Source organism: Empidonax traillii, unplaced genomic scaffold, assembly GCF_003031625.1.
Source record: "Empidonax traillii isolate 1590-97213 ecotype Southwest subspecies unplaced genomic scaffold, ASM303162v1 scaffold426:size1138770, whole genome shotgun sequence".
Classification (NCBI taxonomy): Eukaryota; Metazoa; Chordata; class Aves; order Passeriformes; family Tyrannidae; genus Empidonax; species Empidonax traillii.
Window position 1 is genome coordinate 446,859 of NW_020955619.1, and position 21,954 is coordinate 468,812.

Genomic DNA, 21,954 nt, shown 5'->3' on the forward strand with positions numbered 1-21,954 from the left:
ATTGCTGTTATCTCAGGTGCACGTGGAGTATTTCAGATACAGCTGCTCCTATCTCGCTCCCATCGGGGACTAATCCGTATTTCTTTGGCAGGTGATGGATGTTCTCCCGCTCCACAGGGCTGGCTCCGGGTGCTGGGCTGAGCCAGCTCCCTGCCACCAGCTTCAATTACTCCTCTCTTGGCTTTTTTGCCCCTGTTTTAACAATTGGAAGGATGTTTCCTGCTCTTTGAAGCCAGCCCTACAGAGGCCAGAGGGATGGGCGCTTGGAAGGGCAGATAATGGCGAGGAGGATGTGTAGCCCTGCAGACGTGTGAGGGAGAGGGATGAACTGGAGGGCAATAAAGATGATAAAGAAATCATATCCAGGGGAAGAGAAAAAGCTTTGGGAAAGGCAGAAAGCTTGGCAAGAGCAGAGCTTCCTGTGGTTATTGGTGGGAGACAGTGTGAAAATGGGGCTCTGGAGGTTCTGGATAGCTGGAAAGAAACCTGAGCTGTTTGCTGCCGGTTATTACTTAATCAGGAGCTTCCCAGCCCAGGGGTCTCCACACAACACCCCCTTTCCCAGGGCTCTTTCTGCCAAGCTCGCCACAGGACTTAAATTTAACTTTTTATCCACTTCTCTCCCAGCAGGGTTTGAATCATGAAAAAAAAAAAAAAAAAAGAACATTCCTTCTTGAAGGGATGTTTTAATTAGGGAAATGTGCTTGGCTTGCAGTGGGTGCCACAGGTGTGTGTTCTGGCTGCTGAGCTCTTCCACTGGTTAAAAAACCACTTAAGGAGCCGCTTGCGCTAAATGAGAGACCGGGAGAGATTTTGCAGCTAAATAATGAATCTCTTGAAATGCAAAGGCTTTTTCCTTCTTTTTTTTTTCCTTTTTTTTTTTTTTTTTTTAATCCCTTTGATTGTGCCATTTGTTCTAGTTTCTATAATAAGTTTGTTTGGGCTTGCAGATTTCCAACGGGAAGCTGCTTTGCTTGGAGCTCTTGCGGCGCAGCCGGAGGGAGGGGGATTGCAGGAGGTGCTTGTGCTTTGCTGCTTGGAAAAGAAAGGCTTTCCTCCCCCTCCCCCCCCCAAAAATGTTCCCCCTGGTGAGGTGGGAATGATGTGCTGCCACAAAAGCTGGAGGTTGTGGGTTGTTTGCTGCTGGGGGCTCTTGGTGGGGACCCTGCATTGCGTGGGCTGGGATTCATTTCACTTAAATAAGAAATGTTTGGGGAGCAGCCAGTTTCCAGGTTTTTGTTGGAATACTGCTGGCTGGGGGTTATGGGATGAGGCAGCTCTGCTGAAGTCACTGGGAGCTCTGTATTTGCAGCAAAATGTGCTGGCCATGGAGCCTGGGAAAGGCACCAAGGGTGGGTGCTGATGGGTAGGGATGGACAGTCACTTCTCTTGAGTAAATCCCAGAATGGTTTGGGCTGGAAGGGACCTTAAAACTCATCTCATTCCACCCCTTGCCATGTGCAGGGGCACCTCCCGCTAGACCAGGTTGCTCCAAGCTCCATCCAGCACTGGAGCACCTTCTCCATGAAGTGGGAAAGCACAAAATCCCCCCGCCACGGTCCAAGGATGTTATTTTGTAAGGAAAGGCTGCAAACCAGAATTGCTGTTTTTAGAGCCCCCGTGGTCCTGTCGCTGCCGGAGCTGCGGGCGATGGAGACTGAAGGAACTTGTGAACTCCTCCATCTGCTGTCTGGTGACACTGCAACTGTGAAAACAGCCATTCCTCCCTGCTGCTGGCTCCGTCTGGCTCTGCTGCTGCCCACCCAGCCCAGCAATCCCAATCTCCCTGCTGGGAACGGGCTGTGCAGGTTCATTAAGAACTGTCCGGAGGCACCTCCACACTGGCAGCCTGGAGCCCAGGGGGAGGAGTGGGAGATTCCCCGGTGGGTTTTAGCAGTGCTGTTGTCTCCCACCCAACTGAGATGATGTGATAACGTGGCTTTGGCTGGATAATGTATGTGGAGTCACAGAGCTGCATCCCTACATTGGACTTTACGTGGTGGCTGGTGAAGTGCTTTGAGATGCTCCTGTTGGCTGCAGTGAGGAATTTCTGAGCTGTGCTAGGCTGCACATCCCACAGAGCTTTATTTTAGGAAGAAATTCTTCCCTATGAGGGTGGGGAGGCCCTGGCACAGATTGCCCAGAGAAGCTGTGGCTGCCCCATCCCTGGAAGTGTCCAAGGCCAGGTTGGACAGGGCTTGGAGCAACCTGGTCTAGTGGAAGGTGTCCCTGCCCATGGCAGTGGGTGGACTAAACAATCTGTAAGGTCCTTCCCAACCCAACCCATCCTATGATTGCATGATTTTTTTCCTCCTCTTGCTGCTGTTCCTTCATCGAGCTTTTCCCCATGGAGCCCACGGAATACCAGCCGTCCTGCAAGTGGCTGGACACCAAACCAGAGGCACCCTGTGTGGAAGGGAAGCTCATAAGTGGTTTATGAGCCTTTCAAAGGTGCTGGCAGCCAAGTCACCATAAATCCAAAGGTGTCATCAGACATGTGGGAAAATATCTTTCCAACGCCAGGTGTTTTTCACACCGCGCCGTGTTCGCGGCTCTGTCGGATTTGGGTCAGGCTGCCAGGGGGGATGGCGGCCTCAGGGGCTGTTCTCTCTGGTGGGCTTGGATCTTCTCCTCCCTTCCTTCATTCCTGCTCCTTCCTTGCTGAATGGCATAAATAATGCATCCTTTTTCCCTTCTCGTGCTATTTTTAGGGCCAGGATTCTGGGTTAACTGAGCGTACGATGCTGGCAGCTCCCTCCTGCTTCGCAAACTCCTTTTGCCAGTGCTGGTTTTCCAGACCTTCCCTAACTGTTTGTTTGGGGTTTTTTACCTTTACAGGATCCAAGTGTGTTTTTATAACCTGTTCTCCAGTGGGCTTTTAGCATTTCATTGAAAGAATTTCCATAATTTCCACTACAGGCAATATTTTTCCTTAATTAATAAGGAAGCTAATTAATTCATTCAGTCCTTACCAGAGCCCTTACAGGATTTCTTGCAGCTCTTCGTGGGCAATCACTGGGTGGAAAAGTTTCCATCTGGGGACAAAGCTGCTTCACTGATGCCAAACTGCTCCGTGCAGAGGTGCTGCCTTGGATGGATTTCCACATGTGTGTACGTGGAGCTGGGGCTGGTGTCAGCTCTCTGGCTGCATCAGTGGAAGTTAATATTGTGCAATATAAAGTATAAAGGACAAGTATAAAGGACATGCTGGAGTATTACATCCCACTGGGATGTCTTCTCCCCTGGTTGCATTCCCATAGGTGGAAGGGGAGAGTCTCTACTGGGAGCTGCCCAAGGAAAAGGAGCGACCAGACCAAAGGCAGTGGCTGCCCCTCAGGAACAGGACCCTGGCCCCAATATCCTGAACATTTCCTGACATTCCCTGTCCTCTCTTTGCCAGGAGGCTGATGACCAGGCTGGAGGACATGCGCCGGAGTGTGCTGGGGGACGGGGTGAACCGCTGCATCCTGTGTGGGGAGCAGCTGGGGCCGCGCGGCTCTGCCTGTGTCGTGTGTGAGGACTGCAAGAAGGTGAGACCCCTCCCTGTTCCCTGCACCCCCACAGCACCCCCTGGACCCTCAGAGCTCATCCCTGATCCCCACAGCCTGTGACCCCCAAGGAATCCCCCAGCAATCGTTCCTGACTGCAGGAACCTGCTGCAGGGATGCCACGTGGACCGGCTGGCTCAGGGATTGTTAATTCATTTTATTTTGTGATTTTTGGATCTTATCGGTTGGAAAGTATAATTCTGAATGCTCTTGGTGCTTGTGAGTGAGGGGGTCCAGCAGGGTGGAGCTCCTGCAGCTCTGAGCAGGGAGAAAGGAGGATGGGATGGGTGTATCCTGAATCCAAGGGGGTGAACTCAGCGATTTCCCACATCCCTGGGGGAGTTGGTGGGATGTTGGGCTCTGGGTCCTCATATAGGCTGTCAATGGGACTGGTGTTTTCAGAGTGCTCTGTGTGGGAAGGAAAGGAGGAGTTTGCTTTGCCACACATGGCTCACACAGAGCATCAGGCAGTCCTTGGGGAGGGTTTTACTGACAAATCTGGGGGAGTATCTCGGCCCAGGGGGAACCTCGGTCTTTGGGGGCATATTTCTGTAGCCCCACATCCCTCCACACACGGGAGAGGACATCTCCAAGGGTTTCTGTGCTCACTGATGCTTGTGCTGGGAGAGCTCTCGTTAAGCAGCCCTCATTAACCTCCCACTGGTGGTGCTGCTGTGGTGGGACCTTGCGGTGGCCAGAACTTTGTTTTCCCTGCAGAACGTCTGCACCAAGTGCGGGGTGCAGACCACCAACAACCGGCCCCACGCCATCTGGCTCTGCAAGATCTGCAGTGAGCAGCGGGAGGTGAGTGTGGACTGACCCCTGGGGCTCCCCTGCCCCATGGGTATGGTCCCTGCCCTCAGTGTCACCCTGTGCACTGTCCCCACCCCAGACCTCCCAGATGGGACCAACTCCAGCTCCCAGGGATTTTCAGCACCACGAAGCCTTGCCCAGCTGTTCGAGTCTGGTTCTTACGGCAGGGTCTTGTTTTCTACACAAAATTACATTTGTTTGTCCAAAACAAAGTCTTGGTGTGGCAGAGGCTGTTGTGGGCAGAGATTGACTCCCTGCTGCCTGCAGCATGAGCCAAAGAGTTAATGAATTAGCAGCATGGGCTGCAGGGTGGGGATATGGAGTTGCAAGTCCTCCACCTGCTGGTGCAGGGGGATGAAGCCCCCAGGATCCCTCCTGAGATGTGGATGCCAGCCCTCTCCCTGCTCCCCCAGGTGTGGAAGCGCTCTGGTGCCTGGTTCTTCAAGGGTTTGCCCAAGCAGATGTTGCCCCAGCCGATGCCTGTCAGCAAGAAGGGACCCCAAGCCCCGAGTGAGCCCAGCCCGGCAGAGCCGCCCACCCCGGACCCCAAACTGTCCTCCCGGGCACCCACCCGAGGTAGGTGACAGTGGGTGCTGACCCCCCACATTGCCAGGGGTGCTGCCAGCGTGGTATTGGGTCTCTCCACTTTGTTGGCATGGGAAAACCCTGGGAAAAAGCACCAGAGCAGTCCTGTGGCTGCTGCCTGTGTCCTAAAGGGCAAAGAAATGGTCCCCGCTGCCCTCCCTGCCTGCAGAGGCTTTATCTGGGCTGTCCAAGTCGGGATGGATGGAGGGGATTGCAGGAACATCCCTCAGCAAGGCAGGGATCCTGATCCCTGGGTGGGGATCAGGAGTTTGGGCAGTGGGGCAGTGCCTGGGTATAAACATGGTGACAGAGAAGCCTGGGAAAAATAAGAACAAAAAGGGAAATAAGGGTTGGTGTCGGGGGGGGAGTGTGGGCTGCAGCTTCACCCCTTCTCGCTCTGTTTGTGCCCCCAAGGCCAGGCGGAGGCCGAGCCGGACACCGAGGGTAAGCACCGGCCTTTGCCGCTCCCCGTGCCACTGTCCCGGTGCCGCCTGTGCTGAGCCCCCTCTCTCCCTCTCTCCACTCCCACGGCGTTTTCCCGCAGAGTTTCCCATGGCAGGCTGCAGCAGGACCTCTCTCCTTGCTGCCGCCGCCCACCACGCGGGGACTGAGTTATTCCTGGGCTTCCCCACCCCCTGCACACGCCGGGGCTGAGAGGCTGCGATTCCAGCGCTGAGCGGAGCTGCCTCTGTGGGTGGTGGGTCCTGCTGTGAGGGGCAGGAGATTTTTCTGCTTATTAACTGCAGTCCTTGGAAAACCTCCCGGAGAAACTCCTGGAGGCTTGTGGGGGCTTGTGCATGTCTGCAACGAATGGAGCAGCTGAGCTGCTGCGCTCTGGTTTCCCCCACAGAAGGGCACCAGCACAGAGCTGTGCCCAGGCTGGAGCTGTGCATGGGAGGCAGAGCAGGGGGGACCCACTGGGGGTTTTTTATGGTAATACCTTACCTCCTGCACCACTTAGAACCCTGGAATAATTTAGTTTGGAAAAGCCCTCCAACACCATTGAGTCCAATCGTTCCCTGAGCACTGCCAAGACCACCATTAAACCATGTCCCCAAGTGTCACATTTACATGTCTCTTAAATCCCTTCAGGGATTGTGGCTCCACCCCTGCCCTGGGCACCTGTGCCAGGGCTAGACAAACCTTTCAGGAAAGTAATTTTCCCAAATACCCAACCTAAACCTCCCCTGGCACAACCTGAGGTTGTTTCCTCTTGTCCTGTCCCTTGTTCCCCAGGAGCAGAGTCTGACCCCCACCTGGCTCCAGCCTCCCATCAGGGAGTTGGAGAGACCAAGAAGGTCACTCACTGAGAGTTAATTTTGAGTAATATCCCACATTTTCACAGTTCCACATCAGAGTGCTGAGGTGCTGAGGATTCTGGGCCCCCCTCCAACACCACCTGCTCCTGGCTGGACAGTCATTAAGGTGGGAGCAGTTGTGGCTCCCTGTTGGTGGCAAAGCCTTTTTCTGAGCTGTGCTCCCCCCACCCCACATGATGGAGACACGTTCTGTGTGCCTGGGTGGTGTTTTGGGGTGAGCCCCATGGGAGGGCACCCACGGTGGGTACCCAGGCTTAGTCACAGCCCAGTGGGGAGCTCCAGACGAGCCTGAGCCCAGCCTGGTGCTCCCAGCTGATGATCTCCCCCTTCCCATGCAGCAGTGGGGAAACCACTTCATTTAGACCATTTAATCACGACAGTAGCTGGTGCTGTTAAACTTCCCAGCCCCACAACAGGCAGCTTTTCTTGAGCCTCTGGCTCCTGCAAGTCAGGGAGGCTTTGCCAGCTCTGCAGGTCCCTCCCGGTGCTCAGCATGCTCATGCCGTGCCCATGATTTTCCTAAAGCTCCCTTGGAAAATTATTTATTGCACTGCTATTTCTGCACCACGGGGCTCCTTGGGCCTGGATGCTCGTTTCCATTCCTCCCTGCTCTTCAGCATCCCGGTGTTTTTCCCTCCCTCCTCTCCCCCACCTACAATCTGTTGCGTTTCGCTTTCTCTGGTGACCCTGAGAGCCCAGCCAAGGAGAAACATCCCATTTATGTCACAGGCAAGATTTATACCTGGCATCTCCAGTGCCAGCCAGGTGAGCGCCGGGACCTTTTCCATCACATCCGTGGGTTGCAATTTGTCACCACGGAGCGCTCTGGGCACCCTGGAGTGTGTGGCTGGGATTTATCTGCTGGGTGATGGAAGTGAGAGGCAGAGGCAGCTGCCACCCTTGTCTCTTTAATAAATGGAAGATGATCAACAAACGGAAAATATGATCCCCCTTGTCCTGGGGGCTGTGGAGCTGTGATGCCTTAGGGGTTTGATGGGTGCCGAGGACTGGGTGATGGATGCCTCTGGCCTTGTTTTCCCATGGGATTTCTGCATCTCTTGGTGTTCCCATGGTTTGATGTGTCCTTTGGGCTTTCCTGACCGCTGTGTGCAGGTTTGATCGTGCAGAGCCCTCCTGCTGCAGACCCCAAAGCTCTGGGGGTGATGCTGTAGTAGCTGAGTCCATTCTCTTCTCCTCTCGCTGACACCCAGACTGGGCTTCTCCCGGGGCTGGGAGGTTGGTTTTCCAGCCTCACTGCTGACTTTATCCCTCTCCCGCAGGCAGCGACACGACGGCATCCCCCAGGGGGAGCCGCAGGCCGGCCGAGGGCCGGGCGGGTCCGTGTGGCAGCGAGGACACCGGTGGGGACACCGAGAGCCGGGACTACGGGGCCGAGAGCGGCGTCAGCAGGAGCCCTGGTGAGAACTGTGCTCCTGCATCCCTGTGCCTGCCTCTGCACCCTTGGGAGGAGAGGGCTGGGGGGCACAGGGCTGACAGCTGTCTAAGGGTTGTCTGTGCTGCTTCTGTCCCCTCCTTGCAGGTGTGAAGAGAACCAACTCCGTTCAAGCCCCGCGGCCGCCCCCACCAGCCACTGCCGGACCCGCTGCGGGTCCCACTCCGGCAGCAGCGCCCGCAGGTAGGATGTGATGGGGATGCAGCCAGGAACGGTCCCTGCGGGCACCCCAACGCCCTGTTTGTGGAATTGTGATGCTGGGGCGGGGGAGAGGGATGGAGGCACCTCCCGGTGACCCCCCCGGTGATGCTGCGTTTGTCCCCAGCGCCACCGGCAGCAGCGAGGCCGGGCCCCGGGGCGGGCGGGCGGTTCCCGGAGAGACAAGGTAAGACGGGGCTGTCTGTGAGGGGCTTGGAGGGGGTAGAGCCCACCGGGGGCTAACAGGGTCCCTCCCGCAGCGAGCCCACCGCTGGGACCCTCAGAACCGGCCCGTGCCGCTGCCAGGGAGGAGCGAGGAGGGGGCTATGCCGCGCCCCCCGCCAGGGAGGAGAGGCCAGCCTGGCAGCCCCCCGCCTTCCAGCAGCCCCCTGCCCCCACACCCGCAGCCCCGCAGCGGCAGCAGCAGCAGCAGCCCCGGGAGGAGGAGGAGGAGGATGCCAACAGCTACGACTCTGATGAAGGCAGTGCGTACCCAGGGTGCATGGAAGGGAGGGAGCTGTTCTTTGGGGAACATGGGAATTTGAGGAGATGGTCGCTGGGGGAACCTGACTCGCACTGTGAGGTGGTTGGTCTCCGGCCGGGAGAGTCCTTGGGGAACTCTGAATCCCTGTGGTGGGGGCAGGATCGTGCAGGCTGTCCCTGCTCAGTGCAGTTCAGTGCAGCCTCCAGAATCTTTCAGTTGGTTTTGCACCAAACACTGAGCTCTGATGTGATGATTCAGGCTCTGAGCCTACATCACCTTCCTGTTTCCATATTGGAGTCCCTAAGGCAGCTGCCTCTTTCCGTCCGAGCATCCCTTGCTCTGAGGAACACCACTGGCCTGTCTGTAGGAGGGGCTTAGTGGCTGCAGTCCCATTGCACCCTGAGATCTGGGTGTTCAGCCATTTGCTCCCCTAAAAGAAAGGGAGTTTGCTGCAGGATAGTGAACATCTGTGGGAGAGCATCCTGGGTGGGAAGAGCTGCTGGGGGCCAGGAGCAGGTGCTCGGGTAGGAGCAGCTGGACCCAGCTGAGGTTCTGTGCCTTCTCTTCATCCCTGTTGTATTTTCCTGGTGATCACATGAAGACAAGCCCAAGCTGGTTTCTCCCATTTTGGGAACCAAGCACTGACTCCCAACATTGGGAGGAGACGCTGTCCCTGGGCTGGAACATGATCTCAGGGAAGTTCAGAGTGGCACTGCCGTGGGAAGGGTTTGTAGGGTTACTCCTGCTCTGCATGGTGAATACTGAATTCAGCTCAAAAGCCCCAGACTGCCCTCCCTGGGCAGTCCCTCCTCTGCAAGGCTTTGACCAGAGCTCCTGAGTCCAGCCGGATCTGTGGCAGTTTAGCCAGTGCCAGCCCAGTCTCATGTGCATTAAACAGCTTGTACATTTGACCCACAAATCTTTCTAATTATTACTAATCAGGGCTGATTAAATGCAGTTATTGGCTGGGGTTTTAACGAGGTTCTGTTTCCAACTCCTCCCTGTCTGTCAGCCACGCTGGGAGCTCTGGAGTTCAGCCTGCTCTACGACCAGGAGAACAGCTCCCTGCACTGCACCCTCATCAAGGCCAAGGTAAGTGCTCCTCTTTTTTCCCATTTTGTCCCCAGTTTAAGTCCATCTGGCTCCTGGTTTCTCTGGTATGATGGGATGGAAGCCATGTGGCTGCTTGCAGAGGCTGCTCCTTTGGGAGATCCAGCCTGGCCCTGTTGGCACAACTGATTCTGGCTGGGGAAAGTTGGGGTGCTTTTCCTTGAGTGGATCCAAGAAATCTGTGAGCGTGGTGAGGTGCTGGGATGGCTTCCCAGAGAAACTGTGGCTACCCCATATCCGAAACTGTTCAAGGCCGGGTTGGACAAGTCTGGTGGAAGGTGTCCCTGCCCATGGCAGGGGGTTAGAACTTGGTGATATTTGAAGTGTCTTCCAGCTCAAACCATCCTGTGGTTCTATAATTCTATGATTTTTCCTCGAGTGAGTCTGATGCTTCAGCACATCGTGGCACCCACGACTGCTCGGGGCAGAGAACGAGGCTCTTGGTTCACTGAACACATTTTCTCTTTGCTGAGTTGCTTCATGGGCAGCTTTTTCTCTTCCCTGGCTCAGCTGAAGGAGGATTCATGTGCCATGTTCTCTTAATCATCTCTTAGGGCTTAAAACCGATGGACTCCAATGGCCTGGCTGATCCCTACGTGAAGCTGCACCTCCTGCCCGGAGCCAGCAAGGTGAGGCTTTGCCTGGTTTGGTGCATTTTGGGCTGGGATGGAGCAGAGGTTTCTCAGAGCCCCCTCTGGCCCCTTCCTTGCATCAGATTTTCCCCCTTGATTTCTCACTCACTGCTGCTGTTTCCCCCTGGGGGTGTCTCTGAACAGTGGTGATGTTCACAGATGCTCTCCCAGACCCGAGGAGCAGCTCATCCTGCAGGCAGGAATCTGCTCAGGGATGAAGGGACACTCCAGAGGAGTCAACACTGTTAATGCATCACAAAACATCTGACCAAGAATCTATTTATTGCCAGAATTTGAACTACCCGTTTGCTTTGTAACTGCAGCATGTCCTTGTTAGAGCTGTGAGGAGAGAACCATTGAGGAGACTCTGGTTCCATCATGGAAATCCCTGGAAATCTCCCTGCCCAGCCCAGCCAAGCTGATCTTAGTGGGGCAACCTTGGAGGAAGGGGTGACCAGCACTGGCCCAGCAGGTGCTCAGGGGAGTGCAGAGCTTTTTCCCTGCAGCATTTTTTTGCTCAGAGGAACTAAGAATAAAACAAGGGGAAAACAGAAAGTAAACCCATGGGATTGATATTTACAGGTTTGCTTTTATGTAGGTGGGGTTTCTTTTGCAGAGTAAATCAAGGTGTTGTGATCTTGGGAATTGCTTTGATTCCTGTTGCTGTCCTCTGCTGATTTTTTTAAAGTTTTTTTTAATGTTTAACATGTGTTTGTGAAAGACACACAACCAAGTGGCAGAGCTCCTTGATTCCCCAGCTGCCACCTCCTTTAGACCATGAGAGCCGTGACCTGAGCCTCCACAGCCTGCCCTGTGCACCTTCTTCCTTGCACAAGTGCCCTTGTGGGAAGAGATCCCAGAGAGTGACAAAAAATGGCCAGTGAAGGCTGCCCTGGCCACCACGTGTCACCGAGTCCCTGGCGCTCCTGTAAAGGTCCACCTCGTTGGGCTGGTGATGCTCGCCTGGAGTTGATACCTCACCAGCACAACCCAGTCAGACGACCCCCTGTGAGCCAGATGGGATGGAGCACTTCTGCCAGGAGCTGGGATTTCGGTGGGGAGGGGTTCAGGGGTGTAGTTATGCCAGGGTTTGTTTGCCGTTGCAGTCAAACAAGCTGAGGACGAAGACGCTGCGCAACACCCGCAACCCCGTGTGGAACGAGACCCTGGTGTACCACGGCATCACGGACGAGGACATGCAGAGGAAAACCCTCAGGCAAGTGGAGGAGCCTGGGATCCCACGAAGGGGTGGGATGGGGACTGTGGGGCTTCTCATGTGGAGGAGAGCACTGGCAGCAAAGTACAGGGGGTGATGGGACACCTGGAAACGCAGGGGTTTTGGTTAAAAATCGCCATGAACTTTCTGATTTGGATGGTCCTTTTAACAGGAGAAAAAGGCATTTTGACCCTGTAATTTGATACTAAATTATTGGCATCACTATAATTCTTATCGGTGTGGAGATGAGCATACTGTGTATCTGTGCTGATTGAACAATATCCCAGCAAAATATTAGGATGTCTACTTCAATAATCTCTAAAAATTTTTGGTGTTATCCTTCCTACAGAAAATTTCCCCCTTTCCACTGTTGATGTCTTGCCCTATCACAGAGCAGATATTATTAAAAATGTTGATTTTTTTTTTTTTTTTTTTTTTGCCAACCAGAAGTTTGGTTTTCTTCCTCCTCTTATCAGAGGAGAGATAGATCGAGGGTGGTTTTAGGGGGGGGCTTTGCTCGGTCCACACGCCCAGGAGTGCCCCTGCAGGGGTGGGTTTATCTCTAGAGTGAGGTGCTGCTCCAGCCTGGTTGATGTTCCACCTTCTCCTCTTCCTTTCAGGATCTCTGTGTGCGATGAGGACAAATTTGGCCACAACGAGTTCATTGGAGAAACTCGAGTTGCCTTGAAAAAACTCAAAGCGAATCAGAAAAAGAACTTCAACATCTGCCTGGAGAGAGTAATAGCAGTGAGTGCCTGAGGGATTTCCTTCTGCTACCCTTTGTGTTGGGGTTGCAAACAAATGGCACGTGAGGGAGGTTGGGGTGGGTTTGGGGTTGGAGCTGGAGGTGCTCGACTTTAGGAGCTGGATTCCTACCTGTGTCTGAGCTGGTGTGGCACATCCAGGCCAGGAGATAAGAGTGTGGTGGGAATCCAGGGGAAGTGACTCTGGAGACCTCTCCTGTTGGCGCAGTCGCTGTAGAGGAGAGGGCAGGTTGCTCCATCCCTGAACTCTGCTCCCCAGTGTTGAATCTGCTGAGGTGAAGGTTGGTGGAGCAGATGGACATTCCTGAGCCCAGCAAAGGTGCTGGGCTGGGCCCCCAGAGCTCTATCCCAGCTGTGGTCACTCACGGTAGTCTCTTTTTCCCTTTCCCATCCAAGACAAAACGTGCTGGAACAACCGGTGCATCCCGTGGGATGGCTCTGTATGAAGAGGAGGTAAGTCCTTGCAGGACAACACGTTCCCTGCATGTCTCCCCCACCATCTCCTGTGTGTGAGCCTGTTCTCCCACCCCTCACGGAGAATGAGGTTCCCTCCTTTCCGCCTTGCCTCGTCTGCTCTGCCCCTGACATCTTCCTGGCTCAGCCCCCCTGTCCCCATCTCTGGTCCATTCCTCCCGCAGGTAGATCGTGGTGGGGACGTGGAGGAGCGTGGGAAGATCCTGGTGTCCCTGATGTACAGCACCCAGCAGGGTGGGCTCATCGTGGGCATCGTGCGCTGCGTGCACTTGGCGGCCATGGACGCCAACGGCTACTCCGACCCCTTCGTGAAGCTGTGAGTGAGCCCTGGGGATGGCTCGGGGTCGTAACACAGGGGCACAGAGCCACCTGCTGTCCTTGGGCAGCAACTGGTGGGCTGGGAATTCCTTCCAAAACCGCTGCAGACCTGGTGCAGGAGGAGCTGTCCACCAGCAGTGACTGTGCACGATGGAAGTGCCCCCACTGCGGCTGAAAGCTCTGTGAGACTGGCCCAGCCCTTGGCTCCTCAGTCCCTGTAGGTCCCCAAATGCCCAGATCCAGTGGTCACCTCATATAGAATCACTGAATCATTGGAAAAGACCTTCGAGACCATCAAGCCCAACCTTTGACCCAACACCTCATGTCAAGGAGAACAAGGTGTCCTTCTCTCTCCATCTCTGCCCCACTGTGGCTGCAGGGCAGGGGTGGCTCTATGTCCCTCCATGCCCCACTTCCTGCCCCATAATCCCACGTGCTGGGTGAAGCTGGGAGCCCAGGGATCATCTCATCTATCCCTGTCTCCAGTGGTTGGGTGGCTCCTGGAAACGTGGGAGAATAAAGTTGTTTTAACTCCAGCCTCATAAACTGTGACACAGAGAGGACCCTGCAGTCATTGCTGGTGTGGTTGTCATTGCTGTTTTCTCTTTGTCTTCAGAAAAAACCTCTGTTCTCCCTAAAACTCCTTCAATAACTCCTGTGTTGAACGTTTTGCACATCTCTTTATAGCTGAGGTGGAACTGAGCAGTTTTCCTTCTCAGTCTCTCTTCCTTTTTTTTTATATTTTCTATTTCCACAAGCATAAGAAAATGAATTTGGATTTTAAAATCAACTTTGAACATGGATCTAATTAATTTCAATTCTGGATCTCCATCCAGACTGCCCAGCCACAGCCCCACATTTTTCCCACCTCCTCTAGAAGGTGGGGAGACTGGCCTTAAATAAATATAGTCAGTGCCTTTTTTTTTCTAGCACAGAAACTCACTTTTTAAGCTTATAAGCTCCCACTCTTCCTGCACTTGAGTTTTGAGCTGTTTTCTGTTGCCCCCAGTTGGCTGAAACCTGATATGGGAAAAAAGGCCAAGCACAAGACACAGATTAAGAAGAAAACGTTGAATCCCGAGTTTAACGAGGTAGGGATGGATCTAATTTTTTATATTAATAAATCAATTTAGCTAATTGCTGTGTTGTGTGGAGGAGGTGGAAGACAAACTCTCTGAGGGTTGATTCCTTGCTCAGGTTCCTTTCCCACTTCTGTGCCCAGGAGTATTTTGGGAATGACTTTACCGTGGGGCCAGGTAGAACACACACCCTGAAGCCTCCCTGCTGCTGATGTTGCTGACTGTGTCACCCTGGACGAGGGTGTGGGTGGGATGGGCACCCCTGGGGTCCCACCACTTGCTCTGCTTTGATGGGACACCTGGAAAGGGCTCACATGGGTACAAGGAGTGTGCTCAGCTCCTGTGATCCTGAGAGAAGAGGTGCTACAGGGAAGGAGCACTTTCCCTTCCTTCATTTTAACTCTTCTCTCACCGGATTTTGAATCCAGGCTGTACAAAGAACATGTGCAATCCCTTAACTGCAGGTTTTGGGAGGTGTTTTCCTGGAATACTTTGCATGGTATGTGTTTTTCTCCTTCTGCAGGAGTTCTTCTATGACATAAAACACAGCGACCTGGCCAAGAAGTCACTGGACATTTCCGTGTGGGATTATGACATCGGAAAATCCAACGACTACATCGGTGAGCTGAAAGTCTCTGCACTCTGGGGTGTGTGTTTTGGTGCCCAAGACAGTGTTTGCTGTGTGGGAGGGGTGTGTTAGGTCACCTGCCCTGTGAGGAACCCCAGTGGGACCGTGGAAACTGGTGGGGTACTTGTATCAGACCACCACATGCGCTGCACCCGCTGTGCTGCCCCATCTCCAGCATCCCAGGAGGCCTTTTGGGCAAGCAAAGCGCCTCGGGGGTTTTTCCATGAGGTTTTTGCTCCAGGAGGTGGAAAAACCGCTGCATATGGGAGTTCTATCCCTCTGGAGGGATTTACTGGAACATCAGCATCCCCTCTGAATGCCATGCCTCCTCTCTCCCTGTCTCCCAGGTGGTTGCCAGCTCGGCATTACGGCCAAGGGCGAGCGCTTGAAACACTGGTATGAATGTTTGAAGAACAAGGACAAGAAGATTGAGCGCTGGCACACCCTCCAAAATGAGAACCACGTTGCCAGTGATTAAAGGGAGCTGCTGCCCCACCCTCCCCAACAGCCCATCCTCTGCCAAGCCCCTGTAGATCTCTGATGTCCGTCTTCCAGCGCAGTCATGCCTTGCTACAGCCTCTGGTCCCAGGGCAGCGATGCTCTTCTGCCTCCTCCGAGCATCCTCTGTCCTCACCTCCACCTGAAAACCAACCCAAGATCTTTCATGTTCTCTTCCTCTGTTTCATTTTTGTTTTGGGAGGGAGGTCATTGAGTCCCCCTGGTGTGCAATTTTGTCAAGCAATAGTTCCCTCCTGACTGTTCCTCTCTTTCTCACGCGCCCCGTGGTAGCGTTCCCGTTGTGTGTCCGATGCTCCTCCAGCCTCTGCTCCTCTTGCTCATCCCATTGCCACTGGCTCGTGGCTCTGGTATCTCCCTGTGGGATGTGCAGCCGCCAGTCTGGCCGTGCTCCTGCCAGGCGCTGGGGCGTGGAGTGCTGGTGTTGTCAGAGCATCGGCCTGTTCTGCTTGTGTGATATCGATACCTCAGTCGCAATAATGAAAAAGCTCTTTGGCTTTGGTGTGGGTCGTCACCGTCGCCTGGTGCCTGTGTTGTCATGATTAGGCCAAAGCCTGTGTCACCGGTGTAATCCCGCGAGTCCTGCTTGAGCTTTTCTTCTGGTTTGGTCCACTTGAGCAATATTGTGGCACACCCTTTGCTGAGAAGATCCAATAACAACACAATAACAATTATGAGGAATAGGGAGCTCTGTGCTTGCGGGGAAGCAGGTTTGGGTTGGTTCACGGGGTTCCTTTTGCCCGAGGAACTCACAACATTGTTGCTGTAGGAGCCCACCCGTTGTCTCAAGGTTGTGACTACCTCCTCTTCACCTCTGAGCTGTGTAGTAGTGACTGAGCCCTGAGGGCAGTCCCTGGGCCCCCTCAGACCCACCCTCCTGCTGCCGAGCATTTGCCGTGACACGCTCAGGAGGGAAGCTGGGGGAGATGACACTTCCCACCACGTAGCTGTGTGCAAGGATTATTGCTTTGAATTGCTTCAAAACACCACAACTACTGAAATTAGCTGGGACAGTTAGAGATCTTCCAAACTTCAGTTGTCTTGATTTTGTTTTGTTTTGTTTTTTTTCCAATTCTGCACAAGAACCACTGTCTTCAACCTGCGCTTTAGTTACCTCCTGGAGCTGTTCGATCTGTCCTCCATAGCAGGAGAGCAAAGACGTTCTCAGACTGATGCTGGCCAGGTTTAGTACCATTTGCTGGCTCTGGACAACCTCAAGCATAGTTGATAGTAGCACAATAAGCACTATGGAATATATTGTCGGTGGGCTACACACTGAGCATGTTGTATGAAACCTCAACCCTTTCAGCCCATGACCCCCCATGCACCCGCTGCTGCAGTCAGCTGGGGAGCTGTCCTGTGGTGTGGGCAGCTCTTTGCTTTGAGTTGGAGGAGTTGTTTTCTTGATATTTTCTTTAAATTGTCTTTTTCCCCCAGCAGAACTTCCTCCAAGTGCTGACCTTCCGTGACCGTCCCTGTAGCTCTGTGCCAGGCAATGTCACCAGCTCTGGGTGACACAAACCCCCGTGTGCAGAGCGATGCTGCTGCTGCAGAGCAGCCCTGCCCCAGCCCAGCCCAGGGTCTACACACCCAAGGAGGTCTGTGTTGCCTCCCACAGCCCCCACTCTCCCCATCTTTGGACCACCAGCTGGGGAAAACCAACCTAAATCACCCTGTACATCCTCTGCTTTGTCCAGCCTGAGCTGGGAGACCTCTTCCATCACCCCAGACTCATCCTGTGGCACAAAGAGTGTACTGGAAGAGGATACTTGTAAATTTTACCCTTCTTTTATGGAGTTCTTGACTCTGTACCGGCAAGAGTGAGATCTCTGAGCCAGACTGAAACAACCCTGTTCTTTGGGATGGTTTCCCTCTGTGTCCTGTGCTGAAACCTCACTGCTCTGGCTGAGCTGGTTCAGCTGTGGGATGGTTGGACTCCAGGATCAATGGTTGGACTTGATCTTTGAGGTCATTCCCAACCTTAATTATTCTCTGCTGCCCTCTCCCTTCCAGGGTGATGAATCTGGCCGAAACCTCCCTGCTCATCTCAGAGCAGCAGTTGGGCCCAGAGCTATGCTGGGGAAATGTGTAACTGGGGTAAAATTACCTTTAAAAAACATTCTTTAAGGAATTCTTCAATGTCCCCCAGCCCTGCAGCAGCCCAGCCTCCTTTGTATGTGCAGAACAACTCAGTTAAGGTTGCCATTACCCTGTCCTGTATTGCCATTCTCTGTCCAGCCTGCTTTCCCTTCGGACAAAGGATACTCAAACCATCTCTTTGCACCCACAAAAATCGAGTGCAACCTGCCAGTATCTCCTCAGTATTGTGCAAACCACGGTCCTGGTCTCTTGCCACCTTCTTCTCAGTTTTTCTGATGGTAATTTCTGCCCTGAATGACTTCTTTTCGTTGTAAATAAAGCATGCACATCTGGATTGGGAATGGTAAAAAACAACAACAACAACAAAAAGAAGGAAAATAAAAGCCTCTTCTACTGCTGTTTGCATTCAAAGTCGCATGCAGTGATTTTACAGCAAAATATCAGTTTACAACTATTAAGAGAAAAAGAAAGTGTTACACAGGAACTAGAAATACTCCAGTCTTCCGCTGCATGCAGCACAACATCCTCTCTTGGTGTGGTATCTAATAAAGTGAGACTATTGGAAAAGACAAAAAACAACTGTGCTTTTTGACTTCTTTCGTTCCCTGTGGGAATATGACTCCCGTGGGTTCATCCGTGGGAATTTGTGGCGGGCTTGGAGGTGCTGGGACCTTGGATAGGGTTTAGGATATTGAGTTTGGGATGGTGGTTGCAGGCTCTTCTGTCACAATTCTGCAGAGCTTGGTTTGGTTTCTGCACCCGGGGTGGGAAATGGGGGTGGTGTTGGGAGTATCTGGGTTAAATCTTGGGGACATTGTGGGGGTCGATCCTTTATGGCCATCCAAGGCATCCCTGGGCTCCCACTCACTTTGTTCCTGGTGGTGAATGCCATGGGGAATACCATGAAGTTTGTGGTGATGGTGGCTTCCCTCTGACACTCCCTTGGAGAGCAAACCCCTCCCCATGAGAAACAACCTCCCAGTGCCCTTTGTCACACCCCAGTTTGGAGGAGCGGGAGCCGTTCCCTCCTCTGGCTGCAGCTCACGTTGCTCCACTGCGGGACAACATCCCACCAGGCCCTGCACAACCCAAACAATGATTTCCTCTATTTTCAGGTTTTATTTGGGTATTTTTAAGCTCCATTTCCAGGGATGGGCGTGCCGGGCTGGTGGAAGCCCCTGGGACGCAGCTCCACAGAAAAAGAGTGATGCCCCAGCCCTGGGTTGGTGGCATCGCCTCTCGGGGACATCGCACCCTCCATGTGCCCAGAAGGGGAGCGTGAGGCCGAGCTGGGGGGGGGTGGTGAGTGACCGGGATGGTGGCGATGCCCAGAGACAGCAGCAGATGTCACTGGAGCTCCAAAGATGGAGCAGGAAAGAGATGAAGGAAGATATCCCGCAGTTTCCAGGCATGTTGAGAACTGCGGGGCCAATTTCACCCCTCCCTTCTGCTGCTGCTAAAGCTTGTTCTCTTCCAGACCTTGGGTGGCACGGAAGATTTGGGCCTTTTTCCTAGGGAAAGAGTGTCCCCAGGGAAGTCTATCACCCTTAAAATTGAGCTTTGACTTCTTTTCATCAGCTTTTTTTTCAGCGTTCTTCCCACTGATTTTTCCTCTCTGCTGCTGCCCAGAAAGTAGCCAGAGGAGAGGTCCCAGTGGAGAAGTCCCAGTGATGAAGTCTCATCCAAGAGGTCCCATCCAAGAAGTCCCAGGTGAGAGGTCCTATCCAAAAGCTCCCAGCAGACAGGTCCCAGCATACAGGTCTCACCCAAGAGCTCCCAGCCAAGAAATCCCACCCAGGAGATCCCAGTAGAGAGGCCACCCAACTCCGACTGAAGACTGGAATGATCATCCCCCATATTCCCTGGGCTGTGTTCCACTGCAGGTGATGCAGCACCAGCCGTGGTTGGTTGTGAAGTCCTGAATGGAAATGGCTTCTAAACAGAGAAACAGGGATTTTATGGGAATACAAGACCCTCCCGTGTGGGTGTGCCCCCCCCACGCCCCCCCCCCCAAGTGTTATTTCTCCTTCCATTTTCCTGTCAGCTGCTCTGAAAAGGAAAGCCTTGGATTGCAAATTGCTCTTGAACAGGACCATTCTTTGCCTCTCCTGCTTTTGTAGGTGGGTTCCCAGTTTTAATTACACCTGAGAACATCTGAGTTGTTCTGCTGTTCCCACCGCTTTCCTCGCGTGCTAATTAGGTTTAGACCTTTGGTGCAATCAATAGATTCTCATCTTGGTCCTGGCCAGGCCGGTCCTGGCCAGTAATTTACAGCTCCGGTTGTTGTGAAATCAATACAGATTTGCTCTTCATTGAGAGGGCTGTAAAATACGGGTGACAGCAGCACCGAGCAGCTGACGTGGAAGCAGGTCCCCTGCTGATCTTGGACAGGGGCCAGGAAATTCAGAGAGGAAAAACTACAGGAATGTTGAGCCAGCACTGGGATGAAGACACTGACAAAGGGTTGCTTTGCTCCTGGAGCAGGAGATGGAAAACACACCATACCAAGTGGCTCCTCTCCAAGGTGCACGTTGCTCCATGAGGTCATGGCAGGACCCAGTGACCCAGCTCATGCCAGAATCCTGGTTTTTTTCTACCTCCTTGGGGTATCCTTCATTAAAAGAACTTGTTAGGGAGCTCTCACAGTGTCTTGCACGATCCTGGGGCATCAGGAGGGCACTGAGGTTCTCTTGCTTCACTGACCAGGACAGAAAGCTTCCATGGCTTTTCATCTGGGGGGAAAAAAAATAAAATAAAATAAAAAAAAGCAAGCTTTTGCTATTTAACATTTTACTTAAAAAATAGAGGAGCTCAGCTAAATAAATCCCTTTTCTATCCGCTTTCAAGCCTGGCTTTTCAAAAAGCCAGCGGCTCAAAATCTCTTTATCCCAAAGGGCACAGATAACAATGTAATTATGAGCTGGGATCAATGGCTTTCATCTCGTCGGTCCTCAGCTCAAAATAAACTGTTATTCTTTCACTCAGAGGCAGAGCTGGGGCTACCAACTGCTCTGGGCTCCTGGCCCACTGCAGAATCAGTTAGGAGAGGTGAAGGTTTGTGGTGGGGTCTGGGGAAGCCACAAAGACCTGCCTGGGGGAAGCTGAGGTTTGGGTTGTTCCCATTTGTGCAAGGGGAGGCACCTTTTGGGGACATTTTGGGGGTGCTGGGCAATGAATCAAAGCCCCTCGATGAGGGTCATGGGCAGGGAGCAGGTGAATTGGGAAGATCAGGCAGCGGGAAGTCGGCTCCTGCCTCCAAATCTGAATTAAGCAGCTGGAGACGAGATGGAAACTGCACTTTTCTGCTTTTAGAGATCTGAGAGCTCTGTGAATCCATTAGAGATAACTGATTTCGCAGGTTTTCTGGCAGCACTGAAAAAAAAAAAAAAATCCGACAAACTGTCTCCTTTCAAAAACTGTCCAAGCAAAAAGACTCATCTTGATCTGGTCAAACTGCAAAATAAAAGCGGTGGCAGATGAAGAGGAACAACAGCAACAAAAAAAATGTACAGTTGTGTGGAAGGGAATTGCTACTGAGAAGCCTTCAGGGTGTTTGTAGCCAGGATGGGCTGAATTTGAGAGGGAAGAAGCCTGAGAAATTTGTAGGTGTCTCTATCTGTCCTCTTTGTTCTCTGATAAGGGTCAGCATTATTAATTAAGGGCCAGCCAGGCAGAGCTGAATAGCTGATGGGTATCTACCTGATAAGAGCCTTGTCATGGAAACCCTGAGTGTTACAGCCAAGATCTCAAGAGCCTCGGCAAATCAGGGCTTTATTCAGCCTGAAGACAAAGAGTATTTTCCTTTTAAAATCTAAATTATTCAGCTCCCTGTGACTCCTACTCCGTTGTGAGAGGCAGGTGGGATCTCCAGGGGCTGAATTCGGTCTGTGCCTTATCTCCAAAGCTCTCCCCAAGGACGGCTGTTCAGGAGCTCTCACCTTGCTGGAGCTCACAGAGCTTTCACCCCCAGCCACTGCTCTCAGGGTGTTTAATAGCCTAGACTTTTAAACTGGCTGTGATTGAGTGGCTGGAAAGTTTTCAGAGAAAAAAAGCCTTTGGAGACAGCCAGGGAGGAAAACTGGACATAAAAACCTGCCTGAGGGAAAGGTATCCTGCCAGGCCGGAGGACGGTAGGTCAAGGTGGGTTATATCCCTGGAGAATAGACTCCTTCCAGCCCTGGAAGTGTCCAAGACCAGGTTGGACAGGGCTTGGAGCAACCTGGTCTAGTGGAAGGTGTCCCTGCCCATGGCAGGGAGTGCAATGGGATGAGTTTTAAGGTCCCTTCCAACTTAAGTTGGCCTGGGATTCCATGGGGAAACAGAAGCACGAAGCAAAGTGTTGTTGAACTAAAAACCCAATAAAAGGGAGAATAAACCCCAGAAGGTCCCTGGGAGGGGTGCCCAGGGATGTTCTGGTGCACAGGGAGCGTGTCTGGTGCACGAGGGTAACCCTGAGCTCTCCTGGAGACAGAACCTCATCGATCGCTTTTGTTTTACAAGCGGCGCTGCCGTGATAATATTTGGCAGCAACATTAACCCTGAAATATGAGCTGCACTTGGGCCTCTTTATATTTAATTGCATGAAAAATGACACGTCCATGGCGTTTGTGCCCTGGAAATCTCCCTCCCTCTCCAGCAGTGCCATGGGGGAGGTGCTGATCCACAGGCTGGGGACCTGCCCGGTGCCAGCACCGCAGAGCCCGTGTGACACAGGGGA

The 21,954-nt window shown here is 53.1% G+C and overlaps 1 protein-coding gene across 5 annotated transcripts in view; it reads left to right on the plus strand.

The window, feature by feature from the left end:
• Positions 1–21,954, plus strand: part of RPH3A (rabphilin 3A) — a 53,172-nt gene that overhangs the window by 14,783 nt on the left and 16,435 nt on the right. For 3 of the 5 annotated variants that reach the window (XM_027894371.1, XM_027894372.1, XM_027894373.1), the window contains 17 exons: positions 3,401–3,530; positions 4,266–4,352; positions 4,775–4,937; positions 5,361–5,390; positions 7,546–7,683; positions 7,806–7,901; positions 8,044–8,103; positions 8,177–8,401; positions 9,413–9,492; positions 10,065–10,139; positions 11,249–11,358; positions 11,979–12,105; positions 12,519–12,575; positions 12,761–12,912; positions 13,924–14,005; positions 14,517–14,613; positions 14,969–17,081. In XM_027894371.1, the coding sequence (XP_027750172.1) occupies positions 3,401–3,530; positions 4,266–4,352; positions 4,775–4,937; positions 5,361–5,390; positions 7,546–7,683; positions 7,806–7,901; positions 8,044–8,103; positions 8,177–8,401; positions 9,413–9,492; positions 10,065–10,139; positions 11,249–11,358; positions 11,979–12,105; positions 12,519–12,575; positions 12,761–12,912; positions 13,924–14,005; positions 14,517–14,613; positions 14,969–15,099 (1,840 nt within the window). In that variant the 3' untranslated portion in view covers positions 15,100–17,081. Of the gene's footprint in view, positions 1–3,400; positions 3,531–4,265; positions 4,353–4,774; positions 4,938–5,360; positions 5,391–7,545; positions 7,684–7,805; positions 7,902–8,043; positions 8,104–8,176; positions 8,402–9,412; positions 9,493–10,064; positions 10,140–11,248; positions 11,359–11,978; positions 12,106–12,518; positions 12,576–12,760; positions 12,913–13,923; positions 14,006–14,516; positions 14,614–14,968; positions 17,082–21,954 lie in introns of those variants that run through there. The other 2 variants (XR_003572426.1, XM_027894374.1) reach the window with 2 other exon arrangements.